The 16,172-nt window shown below is 42.2% G+C and overlaps 2 protein-coding genes across 2 annotated transcripts in view; both read left to right on the top strand.

Moving 5' to 3' along the window:
• The first annotated feature begins 3,380 nt into the window (after positions 1-3,380).
• LOC143290087 (uncharacterized) lies at positions 3,381-10,147 on the top strand. Its single transcript, XM_076599377.1, has 3 exons — positions 3,381-3,688; positions 4,061-4,355; positions 9,969-10,147. Exons 2-3 carry the CDS (start codon positions 4,139-4,141, stop codon positions 10,145-10,147), a joined length of 396 nt encoding a protein of 131 aa, XP_076455492.1. The 5' UTR covers positions 3,381-3,688; positions 4,061-4,138.
• Positions 10,148-10,747: 600 nt separating this feature from the next.
• LOC143290086 (uncharacterized) overlaps positions 10,748-16,172 on the top strand; it is a 110,224-nt gene continuing 104,799 nt past the window's right edge. The window contains exons 1-3 of the mRNA XM_076599376.1: positions 10,748-10,872; positions 13,877-14,049; positions 15,107-15,243. Of these exons, the coding sequence (XP_076455491.1) occupies positions 10,769-10,872; positions 13,877-14,049; positions 15,107-15,243 (414 nt within the window). The 5' untranslated portion in view covers positions 10,748-10,768. The remainder of the gene's footprint in view (positions 10,873-13,876; positions 14,050-15,106; positions 15,244-16,172) is intronic.

The raw sequence follows: 16,172 nt of genomic DNA, 5'->3' as shown, positions 1-16,172 counted from the left end.
ACAAAACAAAAACAAAACAAACCTAGCTGTTCATTTCATTGACAGAAATTAAATACAAAACAACTTAGTTGGTCATTTCATTGACAGAAGTTAAATGAAAAATAACTTAGCCGTTCATTTCATTGACAGAAGTTACATGAAAAATAACTTAGCTGTTCATTTCATTGACAGAAGTTAAATGAATAATAACGTAGTTGTTCATTTCATTGACAGAAATTAAATTAAAAAATAACTTAGCTGTTCATTTCATTGACAGAAATTAAATTAAAAAATAACTTAGTTGTTCATTTCATTGACAGAAATTAAATTAAAAAATAACTTAGCTGTTCATTTCATTGACAGAAATCAAATAAAAAATAACTTAGTTGTTCATTTCATTGACAGAAATCAAATAAAAAATAACTTAGCTGTTCATTTCATTAACAGAAGTTAAATGAAAAATAACTTAGTTGTTCATTTCATTGACAGAAATTAAATTAAAAAATAACTTAGCTGTTCATTTCATTGACAGAAATTAAAATAAAAAATAACTTAGCTGTTCATTTCATTGACAGAAATCAAATAAAAAATAACTTAGCTGTTCATTTCATTGACAGAAATCAAATAAAAATAACTTAGTTGTTCATTTCATTGACAGAAATTAAATTAAAAAACAACTTAGCTGTTCATTTCATTGACAGAAATAAAAAACAACAAAAAAACTTAGCTGTTCATTTCATTGACAGAAATCAAATAAAAAATAACTTAGCTGTTCATTTCATTGACAGAAATCAAATAAAAATAACTTAGCTGTTCATTTCATTGACAGAAGTTAAAATAAAAAATAACTTAGCTGTTCATTTCATTAACAGAAGTTAAATGAAAAATAACTGAGTTGTTCATTTCATTGACAGAAGTTAAATGAAAAATAACTGAGTTCATTTCGTTGACAGAAGTTAAATGAAAAATAACTTAGCTGTTCATTTCATTGACAGAAGTTAAATGAAAAATAACAGTTGTTCATTTCATTGACAGAAGTTAAATAAAAAAAAAATAACTTAGCTGTTCATTTCATTGACAGAAGTTGAAAAATAACTTAGTTGTTCATTTCGTTGACAGAAATTAAATTAAAAAATAACTTAGTTGTTCATTTCATTGACAGACATTAAATTAAAAAATAACTTAGCTGTTCATTTCATTGACAGAAGTTAAATGAAAAATAACTTAGCTGTTCATTTCATTGACAGAAGATAAATGAAAAATAACTTAGCTGTTCATTTCATTGACAGAAATCAAATAAAAAATAACTTAGCTGTTCATTTCATTGACAGAAGTTTGTTGTTTGAGTCCTTCATCCATGATAAAGTTGAAAATAAATAAACCAGAGTGTCACATAAAAACATCTTTTTTGCTTTTGTTGTATAACCTATCTATACTTTTATACATGGTTGAAAATGTTCATACACATACACACGCACACACGCGCGGGGAATCTTAATAGTATTCGTGACAAATCTGATTCTGGTTTACACATGTATATAATACATTCAGCCATCGGGAGAGTAAATTCACTTTCACTGTTTCAACCTTCTTCAAGCAGTCAGGTACCCGTTCACACCTGGGTGGAGTGTGGAAAATCGGAGTGAAGTGCCTTTCCCAAGGACACAACACCATGCCGAAACGGGGCCTCGAACCCTGGTCACTGGTGAACACTGGACCAGACAGGTGTTGCGTTGCCATGGTGTGTGTGTGTGTGTGTGTGTGTGTGTGTGTGAAAATGAAATCAAAAGACAGGTAGGTATGTACATGCATACTCAGCTTCACATTATGTGATCTTATAAGCAAAATTTCTCTCAACTTCGAGATTTTCTCAGCCTACCATTCCTAAAGATCAAGTTGGGTGCAAATTTGATTAAACACACACACACGCACGCACGCACGCACGCACACACACACACACACACACACACACAAACGGAAAGAACAACAACAAAAAACGGAACTTAGCATATCTTATTTTTTCGTTTGTTTGACAATTTGTGTACACCACAAAGTACCAATACACACCACTGACAATTTATGTACACCACAAAGTACCAATACACACCACTGACAATTTATGTACACCACAAAGTACCAACACACACCACTGACAATTTATGTACACCACAAAGTACCAATACACACCACTAACAATCTATTGACACCACAAAGTACCAATACACACCACTGACAATCTATTGACACCACAAAGTACCAATACACACCACTAACAATCTATTGACACCACAAAGTACCAATACACACCACTAACAATCTATTGACACCATAAAGTACCAATACACACCACTAACAATCTATTGACACCATAAAGTACCAATACACACCACTGACAATTTATGTACACCACAAAGTACCAATACACATTACTGACAATTTATGTACACCACAAAGTACCAATACACATTACTGACAATTTATGTACACCACAAAGTACCAATACACATTACTGACAATTTATGTACACCACAAAGTACCAATACACATTACTGACAATTTATGTACACCACAAAGTACCAATACACATTACTGACAATTTATGTACACCACAAAGTACCAATACACATTACTGACAATTTATGTACACCACAAAGTACCAATACACACCACTAACAATCTATTGACACCATAAAGTACCAATACACATTACTGACAATTTATGTACACCATAAAGTACCAATACACACCACTAACAATCTATTGACACCATAAAGTACCAATACACATTACTGACAATTTATGTACACCATAAAGTACCAATACACACCACTAACAATCTATTGACACCATAAAGTACCAATACACACCACTAACAATCTATTGACACCACAAAGTACCAATACACACCACTAACAATCTATTGACACCACAAAGTACCAATACACACCACTAACAATCTATTGACACCATAAAGTACCAATACACACCACTAACAATCTATGTACACCACAAAGTACCAATACACATTACTGACAATTTATGTACACCACAAAGTACCAATACACACCACTGACAATTTATGTACACCACAAAGTACCAACACAAACCACTGACAATTTATGTACACCACAAAGTACCAACACACACCACTGACAATTTATGTACACCACAAAGTACCAACACAAACCACTGACAATTTATGTACACCACAAAGTACCAACACACACCACAAGATATAACAATTCATGCATGGCCACAAAGAACCAGAAACGTGCAATATTCGGTTCATCAACATTTCACCTTGAACCACTACAATCCATATTCATATTTCATCGATGTCATGTGACCAAGCGGGAGGCGGGGCGGGTCTCGACTCCCAACACAATCTGCGGGCAGATAACCACACCTGTAGCTGACCAAAGGCCCTGATCTGTCCTGTCACAACAGGATAGGCTTCAGTTCCCTGTGCGCTGACCGCTGAAACTGAAGTCGTGTGGACACACAACAACTGGCTTCTGCACTGGACAAGACGTGGCAAGACAACAGAGATTACTTTTAGCGGAAAGGTTGTGGGATTGTTTACATCGCCTAAGATTCCAAGGGACAAATATATTTGATAAAACAACAACGACGACAAGTGTGGTGTATTGGTGTATTCCTGAGGATTTAAATTCATCTTTTGTGGATCGAGCAACAATCTGTGACTGAGGTATCTCCAAGGAAACCTTAAGATATATCTGATATAACTGATATCTATGAAAAAAATGGTTTGACGAAAGATATTAAGTGTCCTCTGTCATAACCGAGTTTGTGATTCCACCAATCAGGAAAAGCAAAACCGGACTTGATTGCTTTCTTTTATAACCAGGAAGAACTGCACATTGTAGTTTTCACGAACACAGAAGCAAGTTTGGTGACGAAATTCATTTCAAAGCGCAGTATTTGTTTAAAACAGTGGAGAGAGAACCTCAGTGCTAACCAACAATTGAACTAAAACGAACAGATGGGTGAATCAATGACCAAATGAACTAAGCGCGTTAAAACCAGTAAACGGCAACAGATTTTTGAACTCTACCATCAGAACAGCAGCCGGAACTAAAAACCACACCACCTGCACCAGCCGTACCCCGGGTAGCACTGCCATCGTCAGCTACCCACAATGACCCCCAGGGTCTTGCAGCCTGGCGTGCTGGCACTACTGCTGCTGTGTCTGAGAGAGACAGCCTCTGCGGCACAGGGCGGGGCGGCGGTCGGCCACTTGCTGTCGTGTGCTGACGTGTTGCGGGCCAGTGGTCAGCCTGGCAGGACAGCCCCTCAGGATGGGGAGTACCTCCTCTCCCTCCCTCCCTATGGAGCCGTGTCCATCTTCTGTGCAGGTGTGTGTGTGTGTGTGTGTGTGTGTGTGTGTGTGTGTGTGTGTGTGTGTGTGTGTGTGTGTGTGTGTGTGTCTCTCTCTCTCTCTGTATGTGTGTGTGTGTGTGTGTGTGTGTGTGTGTGTGTGTGTTTGTGTGTGTGTGTCAGTGTGTGTGTGTGTCGTGTGTGTTTGTGTGTGTGTCGTGTGTGTTTGTGTGTGTGTGAGTGTGTGTGTGTGTGAGTGTGTGTGTGTGTGTGTGTGTGTGTGTGTGTGTGTGTGTGTCTCTCTCTCTCTCTCTGTATGTGTGTGTGTGTGTGTGTGTGTGTGTGTGTGTGTGTGTGTGTGTGTGTGTGTGTGTGTGTGTGTGTGTGTGTGTGTGTGTGTGTGTGTGTGTGGTGTGTGTGTGTGTGTGTGTGTGTTTGTGTGAGTGTGTGTGTGTGTGTGTGTGTGTGTGTCTCTCTCTCTCTCTTTCTCTCTGTGTGTGTGTGTGTGTGTGTGTGTGTGTGTGTGTGTGTGTGTGTGTGTTTCTAAGTAAATTTAACTGAAACACATTCTTTAAAAAAAAGAAAAGAAAGAAAACGTAATCATAGCCTGCGCAAGTGTGTCCTTTCAATTTGGAAGCGAAACAAGTCGTTTTATCAAATGGAGAGATTCTGGATCACATGTTTACTTACCATTGCACACATTCATCGTTTGACGCAACAAAAACCAGAGACTAGTGTATACAATGAAGAAAAATAGGCTTTGACGGGCGCAATAGCCGAGTTGTTAAAGCGTTGGACTTTCAATCTGAGGGTCCCGGGTTCGAATCTCAGAAACGGCGCCTGGTGGGTAAAGAGTGGAGATTTTTCCGATCTCCCAGGTCAACGTATGTCCAGACCTGCTAGTGCCTGAACCCCCTTCGTGTGTGTACGCACGCAGAAGATAAAAAATGCACGTTAAAGTTCCTGTAATCCATATCAGCGTTCGGTGGGATATGGAAACAAGAACAAATACCCAGCATGCACACCCCCGAAAACGGAGTATGGCTGCCAACATGAGGTTAATAAAAGAAAAAAAGCACTATAATACACGTTTATATTTCATGTCTTTCTGAGTGTGTTTGTGTGTGTGCCTGAAATCTGATTTAATGACACGGGAAACGAATGATGAGCACCCAGTGGCAGCCGTCAGTCGGCTCTACCCAGGTAGGCAGCCTGTTGTGCAAATGACCCCGGATTTATAAAGCAAATAGAGCTTGGTCTCCGACCGAGAAAAGGCGCTATATAAGTATCTATATCACCATCATCATCAAGCAGAAAGTCTAGTTCAATATTGTGACTCAAGGAGGCGTCACTGCGTTCGGACAAATCCATTGTGCGCGACGCCACATCTGCCAAGCAGATGCCTGACCAGCAGCGTAACCCAACGCGCTTTGTCAGGCCTTTAGGGGGAAAAAAAGTGCTTTAACAAATTGCGGAAAGAACCATAGCGTGGATACAGCCCCCCCAGACAGGGGAAATAACGGATCTGAACAGTTTTCCAACATTTGTGACATTTGTATCTTGATCTCCGGGAATCACGGACATGAAATGGTTTGGTCTAATGTCTTTCTCTCTCGTTAGAACGTCGGTACATCAGTTGACTTTGGTGTTTCTTGGAGATTGTGTTGTTGTAGATTGTGTTGTTCCTGTATGCACGCGGAACACAGACCCACACAGCGATTTGGAAAGAGGATGTCCCAGCTTGTGACGACAGTTAGGGCGTGTGGCCCGTCTTCGTTTTTCTCCCCCCTCTCCTTTCACTTTCCCTCCTCCTCCCATCCTTCAGTTCGGGTCAACTTCTCGGATTGCGCACGAACCACGTGCATGTTACTCAGTTCACCTGAGCGTGTGCGAAATATTGTTGGGCAGCAAAAATATTCGAGGCTTTTTTGCTGCCCGAATGCCGTAGTGTTCGGGGCGTCTCCGTTGTTGGTGGGGTAGATACCCCGACGTCTTGGCACCAGTTGAAGTGAGGGCCGGCTGTCCTCCGTTGGAGCCACTTCTGTGTTTCTTCGGCTGTCTTCGTCGTCATGTCTTTGTGGTGGTCGTTGGTGTACGCTACCCGTGGCAGGTAAGAAGCCACTCGTCAGCTTAGCTTGTTTGTATTTCTATCGGTGTTGTGGGTTCGTGAAGAGGTAGAGGTTTGACAAAGGAAGGTGTACGTTAGATTTTGACACGATAATTTATTTAGTTGATTACTTGTGCTACCACTGCGTGAATTTGTACTTTTTCTTGTGTCGTTTGCTAATGATTTTGCCAGTTTTATTACTGTCGAGTTTTAAATCATGATATAATTTTACCTTAATTCCCGGTTGTGTGAAATTGGGCGTTGGCTCTGTATCATGGGTGTAGAGTGTGCCAGTACTGTATACGAGTTCTGTATTTTTGTCTTGTCAGTGGAATTATATTCCAGCTTTGCACTTTGAATGTGCTGTACGTTTTTGTTAATTATCGTTAAAGATAGTATTACTCAGCACGGGGGGAACATTCCGTAATGCTCCAGCTCTCGCCGTGTCCTGGGTCCCGGGCCTTCCGTCTGCCTCTGATTTGATATATGGTGAAACAAATAGGCATCCAATACATCTGAACTCAGCTGTGAGGTGCATCAGGTACTGGCTGAAATTAACACGATTAGATGAATCAAGATTACCCAGAAAAGCTTATAATATGTTGTGTGATTTGGATGTAAGGGGCAAGATTAATTGGGTAACAAAAGTGAGAGTTAAACTCTATGAAATAGGTATGGGATTTGTTTGGCTTAATCAAGGGGTGGGGGATATCTCAGGATTTATTCGTAGTCTCCGTACCAGACTAATTGATTGTAGATGGCAAGAATGGAATGCTCATGTGCAAGAAAGTGATAGATTTCATGTGTATTATCAGATCAACTCTTTACATTGTGTCCCAACGTATTTATCCATGAATTTGGCAATACATTTAAAATATGTCATGACAAGATTTAGGTTTGGGCTTTCAGATAATGCAGTTCATCATTTTCGATACACACAGCATAGTGATCATGATCTTATTTGTCCATTGTGCACAAATGCAGAAGAAAACTAATTACATTTCATGTTTTGTTGTCCAAAGTTATGTGAACTAAGATATAATTTCATACCCCAGAAATATTACTCTCAGCCTTCTATGTTTAAACTAGTTTTGCTTATGACGTCACGTCGTGAAGAAGTCAGTTTGCAACTTATCTACACAAAGCATTCAAAATCTGGTCATTTAGTTGTTCCTGATTATCAATCTAGGTATTGTTTTGTTTTATTGTATCATATACTGTATGTCATAATGTTTTCGAAATAAGTTTACACACCACCCCTTCATAAGGGGCTAAGGCCTTTTTTGAATAAACCATCCGAATTGGAATCCGAATCCGAAAATCTCTGTCTCTCTCTCTCTCTCCATAGGATCAGCAGTTCCAAGTGATCCTTTCTAAAGCGTGCCAACACACCCAGTCATGCAGGCACACATGCATCAACCTCTCTCGCTGCGCGCCCGCGTGAGAGAGAGAGAGAGAGAGAGAGAGAGAGAGAGAGAGCATTGTGTGCGAAGCGTCATACTTGTCAAAACCATCCTCATTCACTTTTGAAGTCGCAGCAGACGTGATTGTGTCTGCCGAAGATAAGATGCCACAGGACGGAAAAAGACTGAGTTTACGAAATTAATAAAGATCTTCTTGTTAAAATGCCCAATTCCAGTATCCTAAAATAGAAAAAAAAAAAAAATATTGACGGTAACTTCTGTGCATGGTTGAAGCTATGAATCAACATTGACAGATGTCGTGGCTGACCCACGTGTTTTTTTTTTTAAGCTCAGTTTAAAGGGTCGCTGTAGTTAATTTTGACACAGATTTAGTCATAACACAATGTGCAGTCATCTTGCCAGGTTCACAAATTTAGTCACAACACAATGTGCAGTCATCTTGCCAGGTTCAGATTTAGTCACAACACAATGTGCAGTCATCTTGCCAGGTTCACAGATTTAGCCAACACAACGTGCAGTCATCTTGCCAGGTTCAGATTTAGTCAACACAACGTGCAGTCATCTTGCCAGGTTCACAGATTTAGTCAACACAACGTGCAGTCATCTTGCAAGGTTCATAGATTTAGTCATCTTGCCAGGTCCACAGATTTAGTCATCTTGCCAGGTCCACAGATTTAGTCACAACACAATGTGCAGTCATCTTGCCAGGTTCATAGATTTAGTCATCTTGCCAGGTCCACAGATTTAGTCACAACACAACGTGCAGTCATCTTGCCAGGTTCATAGATTTAGTCATCTTGCCAGGTCCACAGATTTAGTCACAACACAACGTGCAGTCATCTTGCCAGGTCCATAGATTTAGTCATCTTGCCAGGTTCACAGATTTAGTCACAACACAATGTGCAGTCATCTTGCCAGGTTCACAGATTTAGCAAGGTTGAACACACAATGTACGTCACTTCAGAAGCCTAACTCTTAGTTAGAAAGGTTGAACACACAATGCTAACTCTTTGTTAGACAGGTTGATCACACAATGTACGTCACTTCAGAAGCCTAACTCTTTGTTAGAAAGGTTGAACACACAATGTACGTCACTTCAGAATCCTAACTCTTTATTACAAAGGTTGAGCATACAATGTATGTAACTTCGCTCGAAATGTTTCGCTTAAGTAGGCCCCGGAATTCAGTCAACTGCAATAGGAAATCACCATCGTAATGCTTATTCATGGGGAAATGTTTTCAAGTTCATTTTGTTTTCGTTGGTGTATATTCTAAAATGCGATTTCAAACTCTAGATCTAGACGCATGTTGACCTCTCTCTCTCTCTAACGTGTATCCATCTATCCCGTAGTCTTGTGGACCGTTGGGGCGCCACAGGTGATCTGGCAACCAGCATCCTCCAATCCTCTCGGTTTTCTGACCTCCTGATTGTATCGCTCAACCTCAAGCCCGTCCATTCTGGGATGTTGTCCTCCCATCTCTTCCTCTGTCTGCCTGTCCTTCTCCCTCCTTGCACTGTGCCCTGCAGGAATGTCTTGGCAAGCCCTGATGATCTCATGACATGGCCATACCATTTGAGCTTGTCTCTTGACCAAGGTCAACAAGTCTTCGGTAACGTGTATACGTTATTCTAAAGAGTAAGCTTGCGTTTGTGAGTGCACCTTTTTCATGAAGTCCTTTCCATGATTTGGAATCAATGTGTTGCCACGATTCTTTTTCTTTTTCATTTGATGTTATGTGGTGTTATTGCAATTCATTTCTTCACATTTCCCCCTAATTTTCCTTTTTGGGGGCTGGATAAAAAAAAATTAAAAAAAGCATTGTGCTTATTCTATAACCCTAAGAAATTCATTCATTCTCTCTCTCTCTGTAGCAGAGATGCATTAATAAAAGATACCCCCTTGCTATGAAGATTATAAGATCACACACAAACAATTTTTGACACTTGATCGCAGGTCACATCTGCTGCGCCATTGCATGCGCATCAAAGACGACGTCCAGATAGCCAAGCGTCACACGTATACGATTACAAGGAAGTAAAAGAATGTACAAAGTAATTTTCAAATAATTTAGAAAAAAAAAACCTACAGGTAAGGGAAGGGATACTTTCACTGTTACAGGCTTTGACAATGGACATCCCCGCGAATACCTCACCCTCGTCAGCGGAAGGAGCAACAACATTGCTGAAATTTATTCCAAGCAAGGTTTGTCAAAGGGTGGATTTCATCGCCAGTCTCTGAGTTCTGTGTATTGTTACGTGTCTGCAGCATCACCCATTTTGGCTGTTACGTGTCTGTAACATCACTCATTTTGGCTGTTACGTGTCTGTAACACTCATCTTGACTGTTACATGTCTGCAACATCACCCATTTTGGCTGTTACATATATGTAACATCACCCATTTTGGCTGTTACGTGTCTGTAACACTCATCTTGACTGTTACGTGTCTGCAACATCACTCATTTTGGCTGTGTCTGTAACAACACTCATTTTGACTGTTACGTGTCTGCAACATCACTCATTTTGGCTGTTACGTGTCTGCAACATCACCCATTTTGGCTGTTACGTGTCTGCAACATCACTCATTTTGGCTGTTACGTGTCTGCAACATCACTCATTTTGGCTGTTACGTGTCTGCAGAATCACTCATTTTGGCTGTTACGTGTCTGCAACATCACTCATTTTGGCTGTTACGTGTCTGTAACATCACTCATTTTGGCTGTTACGTGTCTGCAACATCACACATTTTGGCTGTTACGTGTCTGCAACATCACTCATTTTGGCTGTTACGTGTCTGCAACATCACACTTTTGGCTGTTACGTGTCTGCAACATCACACTTTTGGCTGTTACGTGTCTGTAACGCTGTGACAGGTGCGAGGGACAGGTGCCAGCAGAAGGTCCCCTCCACGTTCTACAGCATGGGAGGCCGCTCCGAGTTCTCCCGGGTCCGGGTCCACCTGCCAGACCTCACCGTGCAGCTGGAGGACCCCTCCTTCGCCGTCAGCTTCCAGCTTCCCATCGGGTAGGTCCACCCCGGGTACCTTCAAGGACGCCTGGTCGCCGTTGTCTTTGTTCATCTTCGTTATAGTGGATATCAGTGTTGTTCATGCTGTGTGGTTAATCTTCATCATCATAGTGGATATCAGTGTTGTTCATGTTGTGTGGTTAATCTTCATCATAGTGGGATATCAGTGTTCATGTTGTGTGGTTAATCTTCATCATAGTGGGATATCAGTGTTGTTGTTGTCCATGCTGTGTGGTTAATCTTCATCATGATAGTGGTATATCAGTGTTGTCCATGCTGTGTGGTTAGTCATCATAGAGGGATGATATCAGTGTTGTTGTTGTCCATGCTGTGTGGCTGATCTTCATCATCATAGTGGGATGTCAGTGTTGTCCATGTGTGGTTAATCTTCATTATCATAGTGGGATATCAGTGTTGTCCGTGTTGTGTGACTAATCTTCATCATCTTAGTGGGATATCAGTGTTGTTATTTCCATATTTTATGGTTAATCTTCTTCATAGTGGAATATCAGTGTTGTCCGTGTTGTGTGGTTAATCTTCATCATAGTGGGATATCAGTGTTGTCCGTGTTGTGTGACTAATCTTCATTATCATAGTGGGATATCAGTGTTGTCCATGTTGTGTGGTTAATCTTCATCATGATAGAGGGATATCAGTGTTTTCCATGTTGTGTGTTTAATCATCATCATGATAGAGGGATGTCAGTGTTGTCCATGTTGTGTGTTTAATCATCATCATGATAGAGGGATGTCAGTGTTGTCCATGTTGTGTGTTTAATCATCATCATGATAGAGGGATGTCAGTGTTGTCCATGTTGTGTGGTTAATCATCATGATAGAGGGATATCAGTGTTGTCCATGTTGTGTGGTTAATCATCATGATAGTGGGATATCAGTGTTGTCCATGTTGTGTGGTTAATCATCATCATGATAGAGGGATATCAGTGTTGTCCATGTTGTGTGGTTAATCATCATCATGATAGAGGGATATCAGTGTTGTCCATGTTGTGTGGTTAATCATCATCATGATAGAGGGATATCAGTGTTGTCCATGTTGTGTGGTTAATCATCATGATAGAGGGATATCAGTGTTGTCCATGTTGTGTGTTTAATCATCATGATAGAGGGATATCAGTGTTGTCCATGTTGTGTGTTTAATCATCATCACAGTGGGATATCAGTGTTTATGATTTGTGGTTAATCTTCATCACAGTGGGATATCAGTGTTTATGATTTGTGGTTAATCTTCATCATAGAGAGATATCAGTGTTGTCCATGTTGTGTGGTTAATCTTCATCATTATAGTGGGATATCAGTGTTGTCCATGTTGTGTGGCTAATCTTCATCATTATAGAGGGATATCAGTGTTGTCCATGTTGTGTGTTTAATAATCATCATGATAGAGGGATATCAGTGTTTTCCATGTTGTGTGTTTAATAATCATCATGATAGAGGGATATCAGTGTTGTCCATGTTGTGTGGTTAATCTTCATGATAGTAGGATATCGGTGTTTATGTTGTGTGGTTAATCTTCATCATAGTGGGATATCAGTGTTGTCCATGTTGTGTGGTTAATCTTCATCATAGAGGGATGATATCAGTGTTGTTGTCCATGTTGTGTGGTTAATCATCATCATAGTGGGATATCAGTGTTGTCCATGTTGTGTGGTTAATCTTCATCATCATAGTGGATATCAGTGTTGTCCATGTTGTGTGGTTAATCTTCATCATCATAGTGGATATCAGTGTTGTCCATGTTGTGTGGTTAATCTTCATCATCATAGTGGATATCAATGTTGTCCATGTTGTGTGGTTAATCTTCATCATGACAATGGGATATCAGTGTTATTTTCCATGTTGTGTGGTTAATCTTCATCATGATAGAGGGATATCAGTGTTGTCCATGTTGTGTGTTTAATCATCATCATGATAGAGGGATATCAGTGTTGTCCATGTTGTGTGGTTAATCATCATCACAGTGGGATATCAGTGTTTATGATTTGTGGTTAATCTTCATCACAGTGGGATATCAGTGTTTATGATTTGTGGTTAATCTTCATCATAGTGGGATATCAGTGTTGTCCATGTTGTGTGGTTAATCTTCATCATAGTGGGATATCAGTGTTGTCCATGTTGTGTGGTTAATCATCATCATAGTGGGATATCAGTGTTGTCCATGTTGTGTGGTTAATCTTCATCATAGAGGGATGATATCAGTGTTGTTGTCCATGTTGTGTGGTTAATCTTCATCATAGTGGGATATCGGTGTTGTCCATGCTGTGTGGTTAATCTTCATCATCATAGTGGATATCAGTGTTGTCCATGTTGTGTGGTTAATCTTCATCATCATAGTGGATATCAGTGTTGTCCATGTTGTGTGGTTAATCTTCATCATCATAGTGGATATCAGTGTTGTCCATGTTGTGTGGTTAATCTTCATCATGACAATGGGATATCAGTGTTATTTTCCATGTTGTGTGGTTAATCATCATCATGACAGAGGGATATCAGTGTTGTCCATGTTGTGTGGTTAATCATCATGATAGAGGGATATCAGTGTTGTCCATGTTGTATGGTTAATCATCATCATGATAGAGAGAAATCAGTGTTGTCCATGTTGTGTGGTTAATCATCATGATAGAGGGATATCAGTGTTGTCCATGGTGTGTGGTTAACTCACTCAGTACGGCCAGTCCTCTCTTCTCCTCTACACAGACCCCTCGGATGTCCAGTGGGTGTCTGAATGACCCAACCTTTAGCTTCCATCGTCAGAATTGTGGTATTCTTTGTCAACATTCACCTCTTCAGTATAAGAGCCTTCCGCTTGCAATATTTTGATGATGGTAATTGGGGTGAAACGCTGTTAACGTTGTCTCTTTCGCCGTTCGTATGGAGAGAGTTAATCATCATGACAGAGGGATATCAGTGTTGTCCATGTTGTGTGTTTAACCATCATCATGACAGAGGGATATCAGTGTTGTCCATGTTGTGTGTGGCGACAGGTACGGCACGGCAGGGGACATGTACTCCCGCAGCCCTGGTTGTGGGCCCATGGGGCAGTTCTCTGTGGACCTGAGGGGCACCCCCTTCGTGCTGCACCCCGCAGTCACCTGGCGCTGGCAGGGACACTATGCTGATGGCTCCTCTAATGGCCGCCCCCACCTGCAGGACTCGGGTGTGTGTGTGTGTGTGTGTGTGTGTGTGTGTGTGTGCGTGCGCGCGCGTGTGTGTGTGTGTGAGAGAGAGTGTGTTTACAGCGTACACGGGTATTGATGACTTGTGTTTACAGTATACAGAGGTATTGATGACGTCAGTATACAGCATACACGGGTATAGATGTGTGTTTACAGCATACATGGGTATTGGTGACGTGTGTTGACAGCACACACGGGTATTGGTGACGTGTGTTGACAGGACACACGGGTATTCGTGACGTGTGTTGACAGCACACAGGGTGTTGCTGACGTGTGTTGACAGCACACAGGGTGTTGCTGACGTGTGTTGACAGCACACAGGGGTATTGGTGACGTGTGTTGACAGCACACACGGGTATTGATGACGTGTGTTGACAGGACACACGGGTATTCGTGACGTGTGTTGACAGCACACAGGGTGTTGATGACGTGTGTTGACAGGACACACGGGTATTCGTGACGTGTGTTGACAGTACACAGGGTATTGGTGACGTGTGTTGACAGTACACAGGTTGTTGCTGACGTGTGTTGACAGCACACAGGGGTATTGGTGACGTGTGTTGACAGCACACAGGGGTATTGGTGACGTGTGTTGACAGTCCACAGGTTGTTGCTGACGTGTGTTGACAGCACACAGGGTGTTGCTGACGTGTTGACAGTACACAGGTTGTTGCTGACGTGTGTTGACAGCACACAGGGTGTTGCTGACGTGTGTTGACAGCACACAGGGGTATTGGTGACGTGTGTTGACAGTACACAGGGTGTTGCTGACGTGTGTTGACAGCACACAGAGGTATTGGTGACGTGTGTTGACAGTACACACGGTGTTGCTGACGTGTGTTGACAGCACACAGGGGTATTGCTGACGTGTGTTCACAGCACACAGGGGTATTGGTGACGTGTGTTGACAGTACACAGGGGTATTGATGACGTGTGTTGACAGGACACACGGGTATTCGTGACGTGTGTTGACAGCACACAGGGGTATTCGTGACGTGTGTTGACAGTACACAGGGTGTTGCTGACGTGTGTTGACAGCCTACCTGGGGTGTTTCCAAGACGCGGTGGACCGACTGTTGCCCAGCCAACAGCTGAGGGAGGAGGCGGGTCACATGACTCCTGTCAAATGTGTGCAGGCCTGTAGGACTGCTGGCTTCAGATATGCTGGCATTGAGGTCAGTGCTGCCTCTGGGGTGTGGTGTGGCGTGGCGTGGTGTGGTGTGGTGTTAGGCAGTCAGTTGTCGGGAGATGTTGTGTGTTGTGTGTTGTCAGGGAGTGCTGTGTGTGCTGTGTGTTGTCAGGGAGTGCTGTGTGTTGTCAGGGAGTGCTGTGTGTGCTGTGTGTTGTCAGGGAGGGAGTGCTGTGTGTTGTCAGGGAGTGTTGTGTGTTGTCAGGGAATGCTGTGTGTTGCAGTGTGGCAGGGAGTGTTGTGTGTTGTCAGGGAGTGCTGTGTGTTGTCAGGGAGTGCTGTGTGTGCAGTGTGGCAGGAAGTGTTGTGTGTTGTCAAGGAGTGCTGTGTGTGCTGTGTGTTGTCAGGGAATGCTGTGTGTTGTCAGGGAATGCTGTGTTGTCAGGGAGTGCTGTGTGTTGTCAGGGAGGGAGTGCTGTGCGTTGTGAGGGAGTGCTGTGTGTTGCAGTGTGGCAGGGAGTGTTGTGTGTTCTCAGGGAGTGCTGTGTGTTCTCAGGGTGTGTTGCAGTGTGGCAGGGAATGCTGTGTTGTCAGGGAGTGTTGTGTGTGCTGTGTGTTGTCAGGGAGGGAGTGCTGTGTGTTGTCAGGGAGTGCTGTGTGTTGTCAGGGAATGCTGTGTGTTGTCAGGGAGTGCTGTGTGTGATGTGTGTTGTCAGGGAGTGTTGTGTGTTGTCAGGGAGTGCTGTGTGTGCTGTGTGTTGTCAGGGAGTGTTGTGTGTTGTCAGGGAATGCTGTGTGCTGTGAGGGAGAGCTGTGTGTTGTCAGGAAGTGAGTGCTGTGTGTTGTCAGGAAGTGAGTGCTGTGTGTTGTCAGGAAGTGAGTGCTGTGTGTTGTCAGGGAGTGCTGTGTGTTGCTAGGAAGTGAGTGCTGTGTGTTGTTAAGAAGTGCTGTGTGTTGTCAGGAAGTGAGTGTTGT

This window comes from Babylonia areolata, chromosome 15, assembly GCF_041734735.1.
Source record: "Babylonia areolata isolate BAREFJ2019XMU chromosome 15, ASM4173473v1, whole genome shotgun sequence".
In the NCBI taxonomy this organism is placed as follows: domain Eukaryota; kingdom Metazoa; phylum Mollusca; class Gastropoda; order Neogastropoda; family Buccinidae; genus Babylonia; species Babylonia areolata.
This window is presented reverse-complemented; position numbering and strand designations above follow the sequence as displayed.

Bases quoted from the DNA above. Each gene is read 5' to 3' on its own strand.
- LOC143290087 (XM_076599377.1), top strand. From the start codon at position 4,139: ATGACCCCCAGGGTCTTGCAGCCTGGCGTGCTGGCACTACTGCTGCTG. The intron at 4,356-9,968 runs GTGTGTGTGTGT...TCACTGTTACAG, and splicing joins CGTGTCCATCTTCTGTGCAG to GCTTTGACAATGGACATCCC.